Below are 17049 nucleotides of genomic sequence, written 5' to 3'. Positions count from 1 at the left end.
CTTACGTGTGTTTTTAATGTTTGTTACTTTTTAAGATGACAATTTACCGAATACTATGGAGTTTTTCTAACATATTTACATTTGAAGTTGTTTTAAAGGTGCATTGTTGGAATTGCAAAAATAGCACTGTCCTGTCTACCATTGTTAGGACAAACCGGTATAAATTACACTGAATAGATTAAAGATTATTTGTTGTCGAAACATAATATTAGATGTTGTACAATATACCGTGATGAGCCAAAACATTATGACCAGTCACATGTGAAGCGGATATCGTTGATCTTCTCCTAATAAGACCACATATGACATATTAAGATCTGGGTAGATTAATTAAGCAAACAAACAGTTATTGTAATCAACATGTTGGATGCAGAAATAAAGATCTGAGCCACAAGGGCCAAATTGTTATTTGGCAAGGCGACTAGGTCAGACCATCTCTGAAAGTCTTGTGGGTTGCTACCAGTCAGCAGTGGTGAGAATTTATCAAACCGGGGACAGGGCGACCCAATGCTCATTGATGCACAAGGGCAGCGCAGGCTATCCTGTCTGGTCCGAGCTGCTCAAGTCACACACAAATTTTAATGATGTTATGGGAGGAATGCGTTGCACCACACAGTGCATCTACTCTGTCTAAAGCGCCTACCTGGTGGAAGTGACCTCTCTCAGCAGGATAAAGCACCCTTCCACACTGCGCCCATTGTTCAGGAATGGTTTGAGGAACATGATGAAGAGTTCAAGGTGTTGCGCTGGCCTCAATATTCCCAAGATCTCAATTCAGTTGAGCATCGGTGGGATCAAAATGTAAGATTCACAGAGGCTCCATCCGCAACCTACAGGACATGAAGGATCTGCTGCTAATTTATTCGTGCCAGAAACCACAGAACACCTTCAGGAGTCTTGTAGAATCCATGACTTAGTGGGTAGGCTCTGTTTTGGCTGCATGTGGAGGAGCAACAGCATATGTGCTTGTTTAAGCCCTGACAGACAAAACATAAATCCTAATGTAATCCTTTAGTCCAGAGTCATGGTGATGTGACCGGACTTTAGTTTGATTTCCACGGTCTGGCTACTAAATGCTTGTCTGATTTTTGTCGCCTGATACCACAAACAGTCACATTCTACTAATCAGTTCAGACAAGATAAATCCTCTGCTGACTGCTGTTATCCATTGTATTTGGCAGTCATGCGTGAGAGGACATTTTGTTCCCATACACTAACACCCAAACACCTAATATGCTAGACTGACAATATCCGTCCTGATAATTTTGGGCCTAACCTACTGTCAATTCTCACAATAAAAACTATTACAATGGTCATGAAAAAACGCTTAGTATATTGGCTCCACCAATGGAGGAGAACATGTCTAATTGCTGCATATTTAAGCTTGGAATAATGACAGAAAGAAAGAGTCTTGAAGAGCGCAAGCCAAGGAGACAGTGGGGATGGGAATGCGCAGTCTATGGTCATGGTATGCACTGGGGGGAGGGTCTTCTGTTTGTGTGTTAATATGACGGGGGAGTCTATGTACTCACTGACCCCGATGATGAAGGGAAAACAGCTTTATAAGGTCATTACATAACCATAAATGTGTGTCTTGTGATGCTTTGTTGCTTGCTTCTCAACTAAACACCCTTTTAAATGTTTTACCAATACATGTATATATATGTAAATATCACTTCACGGCTATTTCCTCATTTATATTGAATGTTTGAATGTCATATTAAATAGAAGCGATTTATGGCACATTCATTTTTTTTAAAGAATGATATTTATTTTCTTTTACCATCTCTAAAATATTTTATTGGTTTACATAATGGTGTAGTTATGGTGGTAGTGTCCATAATGCATTAATCCGTACTCGTAATCATGTTTTGCTTGTATTATGCTTCATTGATGAATTTTGGAATAATGAAGATTTTTAATATTTTGTAAATAAGCCTCTGCATTTATTTGATCAAAAATACAGTAAAATAAGTAATATTGTGAAATATTATTACAATTCAAAAGAACTGTTTTCTATTTTAAAATGTGATGGAAAAGCTTTTTTTTTCAGCTTTTTTTTTCAATTTTCTGCAGCCATTAACATTAGTTTTCGGTGTTACATGATCCTTCAGAAATCAATCTAATATGCTGATTTGGATTAGGTAGAATCTGGCTCACAGAGGTTAACATGGATACCATTAAACATCACTAAACTGACTGCTTTAAGGGTTCTACTTTTTCTGTGAAGGATTTTAGGAATCATACATGCATTTCAGGTACCATGGAACAGGAGTCACTGGGGAAGCTTGCCGTAGAATGCGGCATCATGAATAATGCTTTTCTGGATTTAGGTCTCTCTAAGCTTCAGGCAGAGAATGATTTATGGTTGGCAAACTTGGTATTTATGAGAGCTTGAGCCTCAAGGAAACATAAAAGGTTGGTGAAAGCAGCTGTGCCAAGTGAAATATCTGATACACCGTGCTGACTCATCATTCTCTGTCTCACATCTTTAAAAGCTTCTGCACAAAGAGATATATCATCTAGTTAGCAAATGGAAACTGTTGATGATGTAACACTGTACTGTTGAATCAAGCATTAAATAGGCTACAATCAAACATGCAGCCAATTAATCGTTAGCCTAGAGCGCGCACAAGAGAGGTGGGCTAAATGTGTGATTTTTCAATTAAATGTTTTATAGATCATGCAAAAAACAACAAAAAAAACACATTGCTTTTACAGTAAATAAACATACAATTCGATTAAAGAGGATCATCGCTGCCTCCCTGTGGTGATGTTGGAGCAGTAGCCTACTTCTAGTCCAGTCATTTTATGAAGAAGGGTTGAACAAATTGCAACAGAAGCAAACTCAACTGATTTTGTATCCTCAATATGTCCCGAGTAAGGGAAAAAAAGCACCCGAAGAATCCCATTAGGGGAAAGTTTCGAAAAAGACCCAAATAAAGCCTATTCATTCTTTTTCACGTGAATAGGGTAAAAATGTTAACCTTTAGATATCACCATGAAAATTACTGAGTTGATTACTTATGTCAAGATTATGTTCATAATCTAATTACGTATGTGTTAATTTGCATAATTACTACAACAAATCTAAACATAGCCAGGTGAAAATGTCTTGTTGAATCGTGTTGACATATAACAGTAAAATAATTAATGTTAAGGTCTGAATGGAACCATTTTAAGCTACCCATGAGCATTAATACATAGGGGCAGGAAGAAGAACTTTAGAAACCAGCCTTTATTAAATATTATTGCTGAGATGGGGTTTGGGGCTGGGTCACTGGGACTGTTTTTGGGGGATGAGTCTGAGGGAAGAACAGGAGACAAAAGGTAAGGAGAATGGAGAAGATAATAGGTAAAATAAAAAGTGTCTGGATCAAACAATCAAATTAATCCATGTAGGGGAAACAAAAGGAAATCTTTCTTACCTGAGTGACAGCTTAGTGACAGTTGATTGACAGTTGAGTGGACCTTGAATGAATGACTGAATCTCTGCCCTTATGGTGACATTTGTTTGCCTCTATAGTCTTTTACTGTAAGATGTCAACAAGATCCTACAAGACATTTTCACCTGGCTATAACCAATGTTTAGATATGTTGTGCTATTTATGATAATTAGCACATACGTAATTAGATTATGCACCGTTTGCCCATGTTAACAAACAATTTCCAAAAACTTGTAATACATGTTTTGTTTGTCTTGATGATGTAAGTAATCAACTCAGTAATTGTCATGATGATATCTAAAGGAAGGTTAACATTTTTACCCTATACACGTGAGAAAAAGAATAAAGGGCGTATGAATAGGCTATATTTGGGTCTTTTTCAAAACTTTCCCCAAATGGAATTCTTCAGGGCTTTTTTTCCTTACTCAAGACATATTGAGGATACAAAATCAGTTGAGTTTGCTTCTGTTGCAATTTGTTCTAGGTTAACCCACATTTTGGCTTAAAATGACTGGACTATTAATGCTGTTTTTGTTTTGCTGTTGGTCAGGTAGTCTTTTTAAAGTTGGCATGGAAGTTGCGATAGTCTTCTCTTTCCTATTGTGACTGAGACGGGTTCTCGAACAAGAAAAAAATGTAGGGCGGGACGTGGTTTTGTCCATTGCGAATTGATTGTGTTGTGTGAGTGATCAGTTTTCCCTCGCACTCGCATACTTCCCTACTATAGGCCTTTAGTAGACGAAAAACAGTAAGTGACAAAATAAGTATGTCCAAATTCACAGTATAAAAGAGAAGGCAAAGAGATGATTACCTCTTTGGTCATCATTGGACACTTTACTATCCGTTGAGGCTATGGCCGAGGATTTGAGAACGGCAGTGAAGCGACGTAATAATGACAACATGGCGAATGTATGTCCAGTTTACATTCATACTATAGGATATAGAACATACTTTTTTAGCGGTTGTGAAATAATCAGGCAACTTATTCAAAATAAGTTCCTACTCAAGTATGGGGAGGGGGGCTTTTATGGGGTTCCATATGTGCCAAAAATGAGTCGACTGCTTTGTGCTTTGTACTACATTTGTACAGAACAAGATGACAGTAATGACAACAAAGCAAGATAACGGTTAGAACAACAGAACAGGACGACAGTAATGATGACAAGATAACAGTAAGGACAACAAAGCAATATGACAGAACAACAGAACAAATTGACATAAACAGAGAACATACACATCAACATACTAATTTCCCAGAACAGGCAATGACTGTTGACAAGGTAAAATAAATGTCCTACAAAGCACAAAGCAGTCAATTCATTTTTGGCACAAATTTAACCCATACTCAAGAGAGTATGTTATATCGGACACAGCCGAGATGTCAGGATGGGAAGTTGTTTTGATTAAAGATTTTAACGACACATGCATTCAAATAATAATAATGTGCACAGATAAACCATTTATAATAAATATGGCATATTCCATAATTAACAATGAACCATTCTGATGTCATGGTGACTTTAAGAGCCCTAAGTAAATGTAGGGTAAACACTTGCAGAGCTGCTATGTCATATTGGATTTAAGATATAAGTCCCAAATACAACCCCAAATCAGAAAAGTTGGGACATTTTGTAAAATGCAATAAAATCAAGAATCTGTGATTTGTTCATTCTATTTAACCTTTTATTAGCTGACAAAAGTACAAATAAACGTTTTCCAATGTTTTCACTGACCAAAATAACTGTATTTTGTAAATATGAACAAATTTTGATATGGATGGCTGCAACACACCCCAAAAAAGTTGGGACAGAGACCAAATAAAAGTGAAAAGATTATCCAAATTAGATTATCCAACTATTTTGAAACAATTCACAATGAACAAGTGAACTGGTAATAGTTGAGGGTATCATGTTTGGGTGTAAAATTGCTTCTCAGTCTTTTTAAGCAAAGATGGGTCATGGCTCATCACTTTGTGCCAAATATCAGGAGAGAATTGTCAAACAATTAAAAAAATCCCATTTCTCAATGCAAGGTTGCAAAGAATTTATGCCTTTCATCATCTTCTATACATAATATTGTCACAAGATTCAGGGAATCCAGAGCAATCTCAGTCTGTGTTGGTAAGGCAGTAGACCCCTGTTGAATGTGCGTGACCTTTGAGCCCTCAGATGGCATTGCACAAGATACCATCATGCTAATCCGTTAAATACAGGCACACATGCTCAGGAGTAATTTGGAAAACCGTTTTCACTGAACACAGTCTGACTCTGCATTAAGAAATGCCACTTGAATCTCTGTTACGCAAGGAGAAAGCTTTACATCAGTTCTATGTGGAGATGCCGGCGAGTTCTCTGGGCCTGAGCTCATCTCAGATGGTCTAGAAGACAGTGGGAATGTGTGCTGTGGTCAGATGAGTCCATGTTTCAGCTTGTTTTTTGGAGAAAATGGACATCGAGTTCTCAATCCCAAAGACGAAAGGGACCAATGAGACTTTCACCAGCGATAGGTGCAAAAGCAAACATCTGTGCTGGTATTGAGGTGCATCATTGCAATGATGTTGTATTCAACAGTAACTTGCATTGTTGGGAAGGTACCATTGACATGGAGGCATATATTTGGATTGTACAGAGTCATAAACTGCCATTAAGATGACATCTTTCCTGGGAAGCAAGACAATGCCAGGCCTCATTCTGTACATGCTAAAACTGAGTGGTTTCTAGACACTCTGCACCATAGAAGGGATGTGCCTGCCTGTTTACTGCAGTCCAGATATGTCTCTTATAGAAAGTGTACGACCCATCATGAAAAGGAGAATCAGGCAACGATGACCACAGACTGTTGAGCGGCTGTCTTGTATCAGACAAGATTGGACAAATATTCCACTAGCAAAACTCCAACAATTAGTATCCTCAACTCCCAAATGATTAAAAAGTGTAATTAAAAGGAAAGGTGATGTGACACAGTGGTAAACTCGGTCCCAACTTTTTTGGGGTGTGTTGCCATCAAAATGTGTTAATATTTACAAAATACAATTATGTTGGTCAGTGAAAATATTGGAAAACGTTTCTTTGTACTTTTGCCAGTTAATAAAAGATTAAATAGAATGAACAAATCACAGATTCTTGATTTTAGTGCATTTTACAAAATGTCCCAACTTTTTTTCTGATTTGGGGTTGTAAATAAAATAAATATTTATTTGTACTGATATGGTACAATTGGGATCTAATGTTTTTATCTGCATTGCTATTGTTATTTATTTTAACACAATGATTGATGAAAAAAATATATATAATTAAATTTAAAGCAGTTTAGCCTATACAATGAAGGAGAAACAGTATAGTGTGACACCAAATGATTTACAATGCAAATTATGCCTTTTTGTTTCCACACCTTTGGCATAACAACACAAATATTGGTGTATACAGGTAGGCTATCATGTTCAAGCTGTGATAAACAGAGAACAAAACCGTTCTCTGTTTTGCCTGCAAATGACATCTGCAATTCTATCTACTTCTTGTAGAACAAATAGTTTAATATATAGCCTATCTCATCTCAGTTTTGTGGATGGAGTGATTTAGAGTAGTAGAGATTAATAAGGAGAGTTTGAGTTTGATCACAGCCTACAACAAAAATAAAAGGACTTGAGAGGGGGGAAAAATACTGAGCCTAATAAAAACTTAATATTAGTATTTTCTATTATTGGGCTAATCCAAAAATATTTATATTAATGCTAAAAACTAACCAGCCGATCACTGGCTTAATTTGAAATTGCATACTAAATAGTAGTAGGCTACTATTACCATTGAAGTGTGAGTGGAATATGATATTTCGAATTCAGCCCCTGTCTCTCTTTTTGCACAATGAGAAGGAGTTTACAGAGGGAAGTTTACAGAGTCTATCGGAGTCAGACTATAAATCTGGTTGTACGGAGGCTTTATACGTTGTTTTCCAAAAAAAAAAAATGCGCCTGTCAATTTACTTAAAATCATGATTAGTTTTTATAATGTAACAAATTCGAGCGGGTGTTATGCCATTAAAACGTTACAATTGTCCAGCAAACATAGATCCACTCAGTCTTAAGTGCACAACATATCATTATAGCGCTAAAGGTTTTTAGTTTGACATGACTATATTAAAATATAGCTGTCACTTTTGCTAGCGTTAAACCCACAGGAAACACTGGTGACTAGATGACTTCGTGATGGTGCACTAGTCGCACGTCGATGACAATATACCAAACGCGTTTGGACACGACAGTGGAATGTTGCACAATCGGTTTGTGTGACGTGGGGTCCCGTAAGTTTGAGTCTTTGAAACTATTAAGTAGAAACTAACACCACCACGCATGCTTTCACACCCACTCTCTCTGCTCACTCCGCCCAGGAACCGTCAGTTTATAGAAGGAAGCGCTGAGACATCTGAGAGAAGGATCGCTTTTGTGTGCCAGCTGATCAGAAGTGAAGATGGCAGAGGGAAAACAAGGTGCCAACATTGGGGGCAACATTGGCGCGGGAGCTGGCATCCTGGCCAAACGCTTTCAGAAATCAATGAACCGAGCACAAGAGAAGGTAGGTGGGGTTTTTTGTTTAGTTCAGGACCTTGGCCCTCAGGTCATGCTGCTCTGGATGTGTAGGCTGTTTTGTGTGACTGTCCAATATATTCTACTTGTACGTGTTTATAAGTCCTGAAGAAAAATGATACAAATGCACACAGTATATGAAAATATTGTGAGTTGTAGAGCTGTTTTTTTTCTCTCAAATTCTCTTTTGTGAACACAAGGACTGCTACTTCCTGCCCTCAATCACTTCCTCCCTAAGCTCACCTCCTATTCTAGATTTCACTCTTTTGCAGACTGCACACAGCGTTCCTTATCTTAAAAACACATTTGTTTTAATTCAGGAAATGTAGTGTTCGCTAGAGCATTTCTGATCTTTCCTCATCACAAGGAACAATTGCTGCAATTGATATTCGAGAATAAATGTGGAACTGCCTGGCGAGTCATATTTCGGTGCAGTCACAGCTCTTGATCTTCTGCCTGACATCATGTATAACTGCAGTGTGATCAACTTGGTTGTAGGTCATGCAGAAGCTGGGCAAAACCATGGAGACGAAAGATGAGCAGTTTGAGGAGTGCTCCTCCAACTTGAACAAGCAACAGGTATGTATGAGAGAAAGAAAAACATGCAGATTCTGTTACCTCAAACAATTGACAGTCTGCATGAAATGGGGTCACAGCTCAATATTAGGACATTGTTATTTAAAGGAACTGGACTGGGTGAGTAGTGTTGTGTTGTATGAACCCTGAAAGAATGATTATTGAAAGTAGCACCGGAAACTCCACCTTTAGAAAATGTCAATAAGCGACTGCAGCTCTCTTTCTTTTCAGTACAGTGTCAAGGGTTGACCTTTGTCTGGCCTATTTTGATCCCATTTATTCCGTCAACCAACCCAGGAACCCCCTATAAAATGCAATACTTGATTGGTAATGCTTTTCATTAATAACAGTAACAAACTTTTATTATAGTACACTTGTGTTGACGTAGTTACTCACTTAGGAACTTCACATGTCCTGCATGCTTCGCAGCACTGAGAATATATTACATTTGTTTAATAATCATAGATGGTTTACACTCTGTAGATGCAACCAAGTCAAGAGGCTGCTACTTTCAACCATAAATAAAATGTACATTTACATATTACATGCATGTTTTCACGTTTTATTTTAATCCACAAACAGTAGCCCAATAGTAATATCCATTGGACAAATTTCCTTACCACCTACACATTTTCTATTTTTATTCAGAAAGATTAAATTCCCATAAGTTGCCTGTTAAAGGTCTTGAGGGTACACATTTCAAAATGCACTTGACTATAAAAGTAACCAAACATTTTTGAAATGGGATGGTTCACCCAAAAATGAAAGACATCATTTACTCAACCTCAAGTTGTTCCAAACCTGTATGAGTTTATTTCTTCTTCTTCTTGGGTGAACAATCCCTTAATAAAGCTTTAGCCTTTAGACAACATGTGATTATTTCTTTTCTCTTTCCAGACTGATGGCGTCAGACTCTTTAAGGATGTTAAAGCGTACTACAATGCTGTTAAAGGTACTGCCTTACTCAATTGAAATACAGACCTTTTTTGTATTGAAATCTACTGACTGAATCTTTTGAATCAATTGAAAAATTAATTTTGGCACCCTACAGAACTTTGTATTTCATAACACTTGTTTTAATTGATTCAGATTTTAGATTTGCAATTACTTGCAAATTGTGCTACATAATTGGGCTGGGTGAGAGTGAAAGTGAGATGAGATGGTCTTGGTTGTGTTTCTCTGATTCAGCATTTGGGGAAGTGAATGTCCGTCAATAATGGAACTGAAAATGCTTATTGTGTAAATGTCTACAAGAATAGGTGATCTTCCCAATTGAATTGTGGGCGTACTGCACAGATGTATGCAGAGCTTTATGAAAATATAAAGGGGTTATTGACTTTGAGGAAGATGCAAGATGTTCGTGGTCTCGTTACGCAAACCATTTGCGCGCTTTTGATAGAAACCAAAGTCACCGCTTGTGTTTTTAGCCCCATCTCACAGGTGTTCTAAAAGGATGAATCAGTATGTGTGCTAAATCTCTGAATGTGGCTGAATCTAAAACAGTTTATTTAACTACCGTATTAGAGAAATAAATTAATTATTAATTTATAATATACCACGGAAAAGCTGGTATATACATTGAATGTAATTATTAATCAAATTTCTGTCCAGCACTGTATGTTTTGCAGCCCTTGATGACTACAATAAGATACTTAAGAATGCTCATTAGTTGATTTCATAATTTCTTGTTAATACAGTCACAGCTTTGTTACTTGCAGTGACTTGTTGGGAATAGACAGAGTTTTAGTACTACTGCCAAATTGTGTACAGTTTTAAAAGAAGTCCTCACGTAATGTTTTGTACACTCCCTGTTTCTCAGTGATGCATGAATCATCCAAGCGCCTCTCCCAGACTCTTAAAGATATCTATGAACCAGACTGGCATGGTGTCGAAGATCTGACTGTCATTATTGAGGTAGACCAGGCCTTTTTTGTGGCATTTAATAGTTGAAATCTCTACCTTCCTTGCCTTCATCGTCTCTCTGGCTTGATATTACAGAGTGAGGATCTCCTGTGGAATGATTATGAGGAGAAGCTGAGTGATCAAGTCGTTCGAACAATGGAGAATTACACCGGACAGTTTCACGATGTCAAAGTTTGTATAGCTGCCAAATTACAAACCTGAACGTAATAAATTATGTGTTCACTATCTATAGCCTAGGTCTGTTTAGTGTGTTTTTGAAAGGTTGTCAGGCTTGGTGTTGAATGACTGTTTTTAGCCTTGACAATTTGGCTGTTATCTAAAGTTGTCTTAGACTTTTTGATAATGTTTAACAAAACAAAAATTCCTTGGGGGAGCTATAACTTTGTCACAGCTTTAGTTTAGATTTATAGATAGTATCAGATCCTAATACCATGGTATTTTGATACATACCAAAACATTGAATGCTTATTAAATTCTCAAAGTATTTACATGGTACTTTAAAATCATTCTTAAGTTTACTGTAGCTTTAAATTGTCTTGCAGGAAAGAGTGGCTAAACGAGGAAGGAAGCTGGTTGATTATGATTCAGCTCGTCATCATCTGGAGGCGCTACAAAACTCTAAGAAGAGAGATGAGGCCAAAACAGGCAAGGTCAGCTAACATTTGATCATTTAAATAGCCCATTTTAGAAATGGTTCATATTGCTAGTTTGTTATAGCTCATCACTAGTTGTATGACCATTGATGCTGATTCCTCTCAGGCTGAGGAGGAGTTCAGTAAAGCCCAAGAGGTGTTTGAAGAAATTAACAAGGAGTTAAGAGAGGAGCTGCCTGTCCTCTATCAAAGGTTGGTACAGCTTTATTAACACAAATTAAACTTAGGGTGTGATTACACTTTGAATGTTTAGTTCGATTGAAACAAACCCTGGTGCGACTGCTCTGTTACATTTACATTTATTCATTTAGCTGACGCTTTTATCCAAAGCGACTTACAATTGCTATATATGTCAGAGGTCGCACGCCTCTGGAGCAACTAGAGGTATAGTATCTTGCACAGGGACACAAACTAGAGGTATAGTATCTTGCACAGGGACACCTTGGTGTCTCACAGTGGATTTGAACCCGGGTCTCTCACACCAAAGGCATGTGTCTTATCCACTGCGCAATCACCACCCCATATGTTAGTACGGTTCATTTGAATAAGTGTGAACGCTAAAAAGAAGAGACCGCTGATAAAATATGAACGCAACGTTGAACAAAGACGTACTGTAAACGAACCAAAACCAGGACATTATGGCACTAGATGCAGGCCTCCTTGTCATAGTTGCGATGTTGCCCATCACCGTTTGGTCCAGGCATTAGGACCATGTGTCCTCGCAGCAGATCTTAGTTTGTGTGTGTGACAGGGAATCCTGCTGCTGTTTTGACTCCTTTACACATTTTATATTGAACTGGTTTTCAATCTTTCTGAAAAATAACTTCGCAGAGATCTTTGATGCCAGAAATAATTAGACTTTATTTTCGAACGCCGTCCCGTTCTATAGAACGGCGCAATAACGCTCATGTACCATTATAGTACGCATATACAGCGAATGTATTTAGCCCAAGTTTTGTCGCAAAATATATGTCATAAAAGCTTTTTTTTATTTTTTTATCTTTGTGTGAGAAATAAGTGTGAACGCGAAGCGAACCTAAATGGAGTAAATGTAGTTTTCTCTTTATTGGTCCGGACCAAAAGAACCAAGAGAACCGAACTACAAGTGTGAATACACCCATAAAAGAGATAAATGCATTCAGCCAATTCCTTCCTGTCACCAAGGTCTCTAATAATAGTAATAATAATGTAATTTAATTTGGCTACATTGTCTTCCTGTTTTCAGCCGTATAAGTTGCTACGTCACCATGTTCCAGAACATCTCAAATCTGCGTGATGTCTTCTACAAAGAAATGAGTGTGGTAAGAATGCAACATTTGCGTTTTATTTTACTTTGATGCTCCTTTTCTACATAACAGAAAATCTGTTAAGTGCAACAGCAAAAATTAAGCACACAGTGCTTCAGGGATGGACATAGTATCCTCTTCTTTCTGTCAGGGTTTTATTAATTACGTTTACTTATTTAACTTGGAAAATACACCTCATTATGACTCACAATATTTCCTTTTCAGTTACATAATGTTATTTTTTAAATCTTAATTAAGAAGTTAAAGAGGCCAATGTTGCTGAATCATAGACTTATGACTTTAATTTCATGTTTCAGTTAAATCACAATATTTATAATATGATGAAGAAACTTGAGGATCAGCACTCCACCAAACCCTTCATCATCAAAGGCCTGAACAGGTAATATCTTTATTTGGAAATAATTAATTTCTATGAAGATCCACTATGGCCCCAAAGTTTAGACTATTGATCCATATTCAAAATGCATGAATAATTGCATAAAATAATAAGGATAACACAAACACTTACTTTTCCAGTAAAACCTTTCATAAGACTTTGTGGTTGCCAACTTAATGGAACATGATGAACATCTTACTTTTGGTTACCTGTACGAATTTGAAGAAAACTTACTCCACCGTTAAAAAGTTTTTAAAAAATATTCACGAAGGACGCATTCAATTAAAGAAAGGTAACTGTACATTTATATGGTTACAAAACTTTTTAAATGAATGCTTTTCTTTTGAACTTTCACATTTCAGTTCATCAAAGAATCATGACAAACAAAATGATCATATTTCCCAACAACTGTTTTCTATCATCGATAATAATACAGTACATATTTCTTGAGCATCCAATCAGCATATTAGATCGAAATTTCACCTTTTCCATCACATATATAAATCATTAAAATGGAAAGCATTTATTTTAAATTGTAATATTTCATAAAATAGCATAAAACACTTATTTAAAACTTTTGAACTATAGTGTACTTCAGACATCCTCTAAAATGACATTTTCACAAGTTGGTTAGATGGCATTGCAAAGGAAAGTGTAAGTTAATTATAGGTAAAGATCTTGAATCATCTGTTTAGTGTAGAAAGTGTAGATTAAGTGCTCATATACTTTTTGTGCCCATTGTATGTCTTTAAAAGTAGGAAGTCGGTGTAGGAATTGTGAGAGAAACTCACAATTGTGAGATAAAAAGTCTCAATTACTTTTATTGAGTTTGTATCTCACAATTCTGACTTTTTTCTCAAAATTCTGTTTATATCTTAAAAAAGAGTCAAAATTGCAAGTTATAAATTCAGAAATGTGAGAAATAAAGTTAGAATTGTGAGATACAACCTGGAAATTGCAAGAAATTTAAAACTCGATTTTATAACTTTCAATTTCAATTCTGACCTTATTTCTTGCAATTCCAAGTTGTGAGAGAAAAAGTCGCAACTTCCTTTTTTCGTTTTTATTCTGTGGTGGAAACTTCCATAGAAATCAAAGACTTTTTGTGTTCTGTATTGTCTTTTTATATCACTTGTTTTCTTCCTCTTGTGTTTAGTTCTAAATCCAAGAAGAGAAAGTCTGTCACGATCTCTGCACCCATCCCCTGTAACACTGCCTTCCCTCCGGATCATCCGGGCATGAGCAAGCTCAGCATGCCTGACACCCTCACTCACACGGACACGCGTTCACACACTTCCTCCAAGAGCACAGGAAGCACAGCATCTGAAATATCAGACTCTGAGTCGAACTCTTTTGACAGTGAGCCCAACACACCCAAACGTCAGTCCTTGTGTTCGGAGGGTGAAGGGGTTCAATCTGTGGGAGCCACTGAAAACATGTCAGAAAGTACAACTGATGAGTCTGTGCAAGCAAACGGCCAGGAACATCAAGGTTCAGTGGCCACTGAGCACTGTGAAGAGGAGGAAAGTAAATCATCAGAAGACACCCATCATGCATCTGCAGATGGAGACAATGAGGCTAAGCCCTTATCGGGCGATGAAGATAAAACGGCTCCTGTCCCCAGTCCTCGAATACCCAGCTCCTCCAAGAAAAATGAAGGAGAGATGGATCAAAATACAACGGGATGCAGCAAGATGGAGGGAGCAAAGGAAGACGTTAAAGCCCAAAAGACAGAGTATGAAAATCCTCCTGGCTTCCTCGATAAGGTACAGTGTCTTTGGAAGTGTTAAAACAAGGAAAGTCATTGATTTGTATTTGTGTGGGTAATCATTGTTTTTGTGTTTTATTCTTTTCCATAGGCTGTTGCTCTGGAGAATCAGGACTCAGATGAAGGTGTGCTTCTGCTGTTTGAACAGGGAGATGTGATCCTTATATATGTTGATGAAGAAGAAAAGGTGAGTTTTTACTTGACTTTAGGACTTTCTTGCATCTGGGAACAGGGTTTGAATTTGGAAGGTTGTTGTTTCCATCACCGTTAAGGAACCTGTTGTGTCCTTAAGCATATTGGGGGGTCAGTAAGATTTTTGTTTGCTTGATTTTTATTTAGCAAGGATGGCATTGAACAAAAGTAACAGTAAAGATATTTAGATTGTTTCAGACAATTTATTTGTATTACCTGAATAACTTGCCTGAATAATAAAAATATTACCTGAATAACTTGCCCCCATCATGGCTTTCAAATCTCATTCATGCTTTTGTATATTCACATTTGCCGTGTCATACTCAGGTGCAAAAAACAGTTGTGTTTGGTATCGGCATCAAATTGCAGCCAGATTGAATAGAATGCACGTCGAATAGAATTTTTGGAAGTTTATTAGTGAATAGCTTGTATGGACTAAATTCATAAGTGCTTTCTTTGTCCTTTTTGTAAATGTGTTATTTTTATTTCATCATTTATTATTATTAGCTTTGATAATGATTTGTTACCCTGGATCACAAAACCAGTCTTAAGTAGCACGGGTATATTTGTGGGAATAGCCAACAATACATTGTATGGGTCAAAATTATCTATTTTTCTTTTATGCCAAAAATCATTAGGATATTAAGTAAAGATCATGTTCCACGAAGATATTTTGTAAATTTCCTACCGTAAATGTGTAAAACATTTATATTTGTGAGTGAATGCAGCACAATCGCAAACATAAATAGACAACTTTAAAGGCGATTTTCTCAGTGTTCTGATTTTTAGCACACTCAGATTCCATATTTTCAAATAGTTGTATCTCGGCCAAATATTGTCCTTTCCTAACAAACCATGCATCAATGGAAAGCTTATTTATTCAGCTTTCATGTGATGTATAAATCTCAATTTCAAAAAAATGTCCCATAAGACTGGTTTTGTCATCCAGGGTCACATTTGTTCATTCTTATGAATCAGTTTGAAATCTATTAGTACTTTGTTTTCAACGTTCTTGTAATGTTGTGAAAATCTTATATTCTAGCCGGAGGGCACAGTATGGGGCGTGAGAGAGCAGGACTGGATCCAGTACAAGGATCTAACACTACTCTCTGGCATTGTCAAAGAGACCATGATAGAGCGCATCACCTCTGATTAAGATATGTCTTGATGTGGGGGACGCAGGATGGCATGTGAACCCGAGGTGCCTTGAGTGCCCGTCTGAGTGCACTTATGAATGGATGTCGTAATATGAACTTTGTCTGCCCTTTCCACTAGAAATGAAATACAGTCTATATGGTGTCTTTACAAGTTCCTGTCACAGCCTCAAGAGTGCATAGTCTTTGTTTCTTGTATCTTTGTCTTTCTGACTTTTATAGATTTGAATTTTGATCACTGGATTTATGCATTGTTCATGCAGTTCTTCACGGTTTCTTTTGCATGAATGAAGCCACATATTTTGTATCAGAAAAAAAATTGTGTATTTTGCAAAAATATTTGAAAACATACGGCACTTTCTGGTGTTTTGTTGAACTAGCTATGGTCTCTTCCCTATGTGTGTATTAACAGTGTAATGTTATTGTCAATGTTGTTTCTCTTATAATCCCAGTGTTAAAGATTGACTACCAAGCTTTTTACAATGTTTACAGGACCAAAAAATGTGTTTATGTGAGTATTACTTTGAAACCGTTTTCTTAAATGAACAGAGAAAATCTATTGTTTTACTATAATAAAGTTGACTGCTGGAAAAAGTTCTATATTGAATTGTTACTTTATGTCCAGGGCACAAAGCGGGGGGACATGCAAGTGTCCTTTTTATTTGCATAATTTATTTTGCTTCTCTCAGTATCAACAATCATTAAATACTGATTTTGACTTTCTGTAGTAAATAAAATATACTAGGTGACACAGGTACCAGTTTACTGGCTGTGTAAGTATTCCTCTTTACTGAATTAATATGAAAAAACGGTTTGTGACTCCAAATTTCTATTGTTTCATTGTAGTGGCAATAGAGAAACTGGTATTTTCGCGGAAAGTATGGTTACCAAAATTGTTGGGGTAACAATCACATGTAGAGCACTTGTTTTAGGTTGTTGTGACATCTAGTGCACATTAGTGGAATTTGCACAGTTTTGCACAATAAACATAGACGGTTGGTAACTTTCACGCATTTGGCGCTCTGTCTCGCGCTACACCACAGAGAACAAGAATGATGATGCGACTAAAAATATG

At 36.9% G+C, this 17049-nt stretch overlaps 1 protein-coding gene across 1 annotated transcript; it reads left to right on the top strand.

Moving 5' to 3' along the window:
• Window positions 1-7662: 7662 nt before the first annotated feature.
• On the top strand, window positions 7663-16568 carry bin2b (bridging integrator 2b). Its single transcript, XM_077198420.1, has 13 exons — window positions 7663-7742; window positions 7830-8014; window positions 8524-8604; window positions 9499-9553; window positions 10421-10515; window positions 10600-10695; window positions 11067-11174; window positions 11284-11369; window positions 12403-12478; window positions 12781-12863; window positions 14017-14626; window positions 14720-14815; window positions 15863-16568. Exons 2-13 carry the CDS (start codon window positions 7910-7912, stop codon window positions 15974-15976), a joined length of 1605 nt encoding a protein of 534 aa, XP_077054535.1. The 5' UTR covers window positions 7663-7742; window positions 7830-7909; the 3' UTR covers window positions 15977-16568.
• Window positions 16569-17049: the final 481 nt, after the last annotated feature.

Source organism: Siphateles boraxobius, unplaced genomic scaffold (assembly GCF_051911475.1).
Source record: "Siphateles boraxobius isolate OS27281-9 unplaced genomic scaffold, OSU_SipBor_1 41, whole genome shotgun sequence".
Lineage (NCBI taxonomy): Eukaryota > Metazoa > Chordata > Actinopteri > Cypriniformes > Leuciscidae > Siphateles > Siphateles boraxobius.
This window is presented reverse-complemented; position numbering and strand designations above follow the sequence as displayed.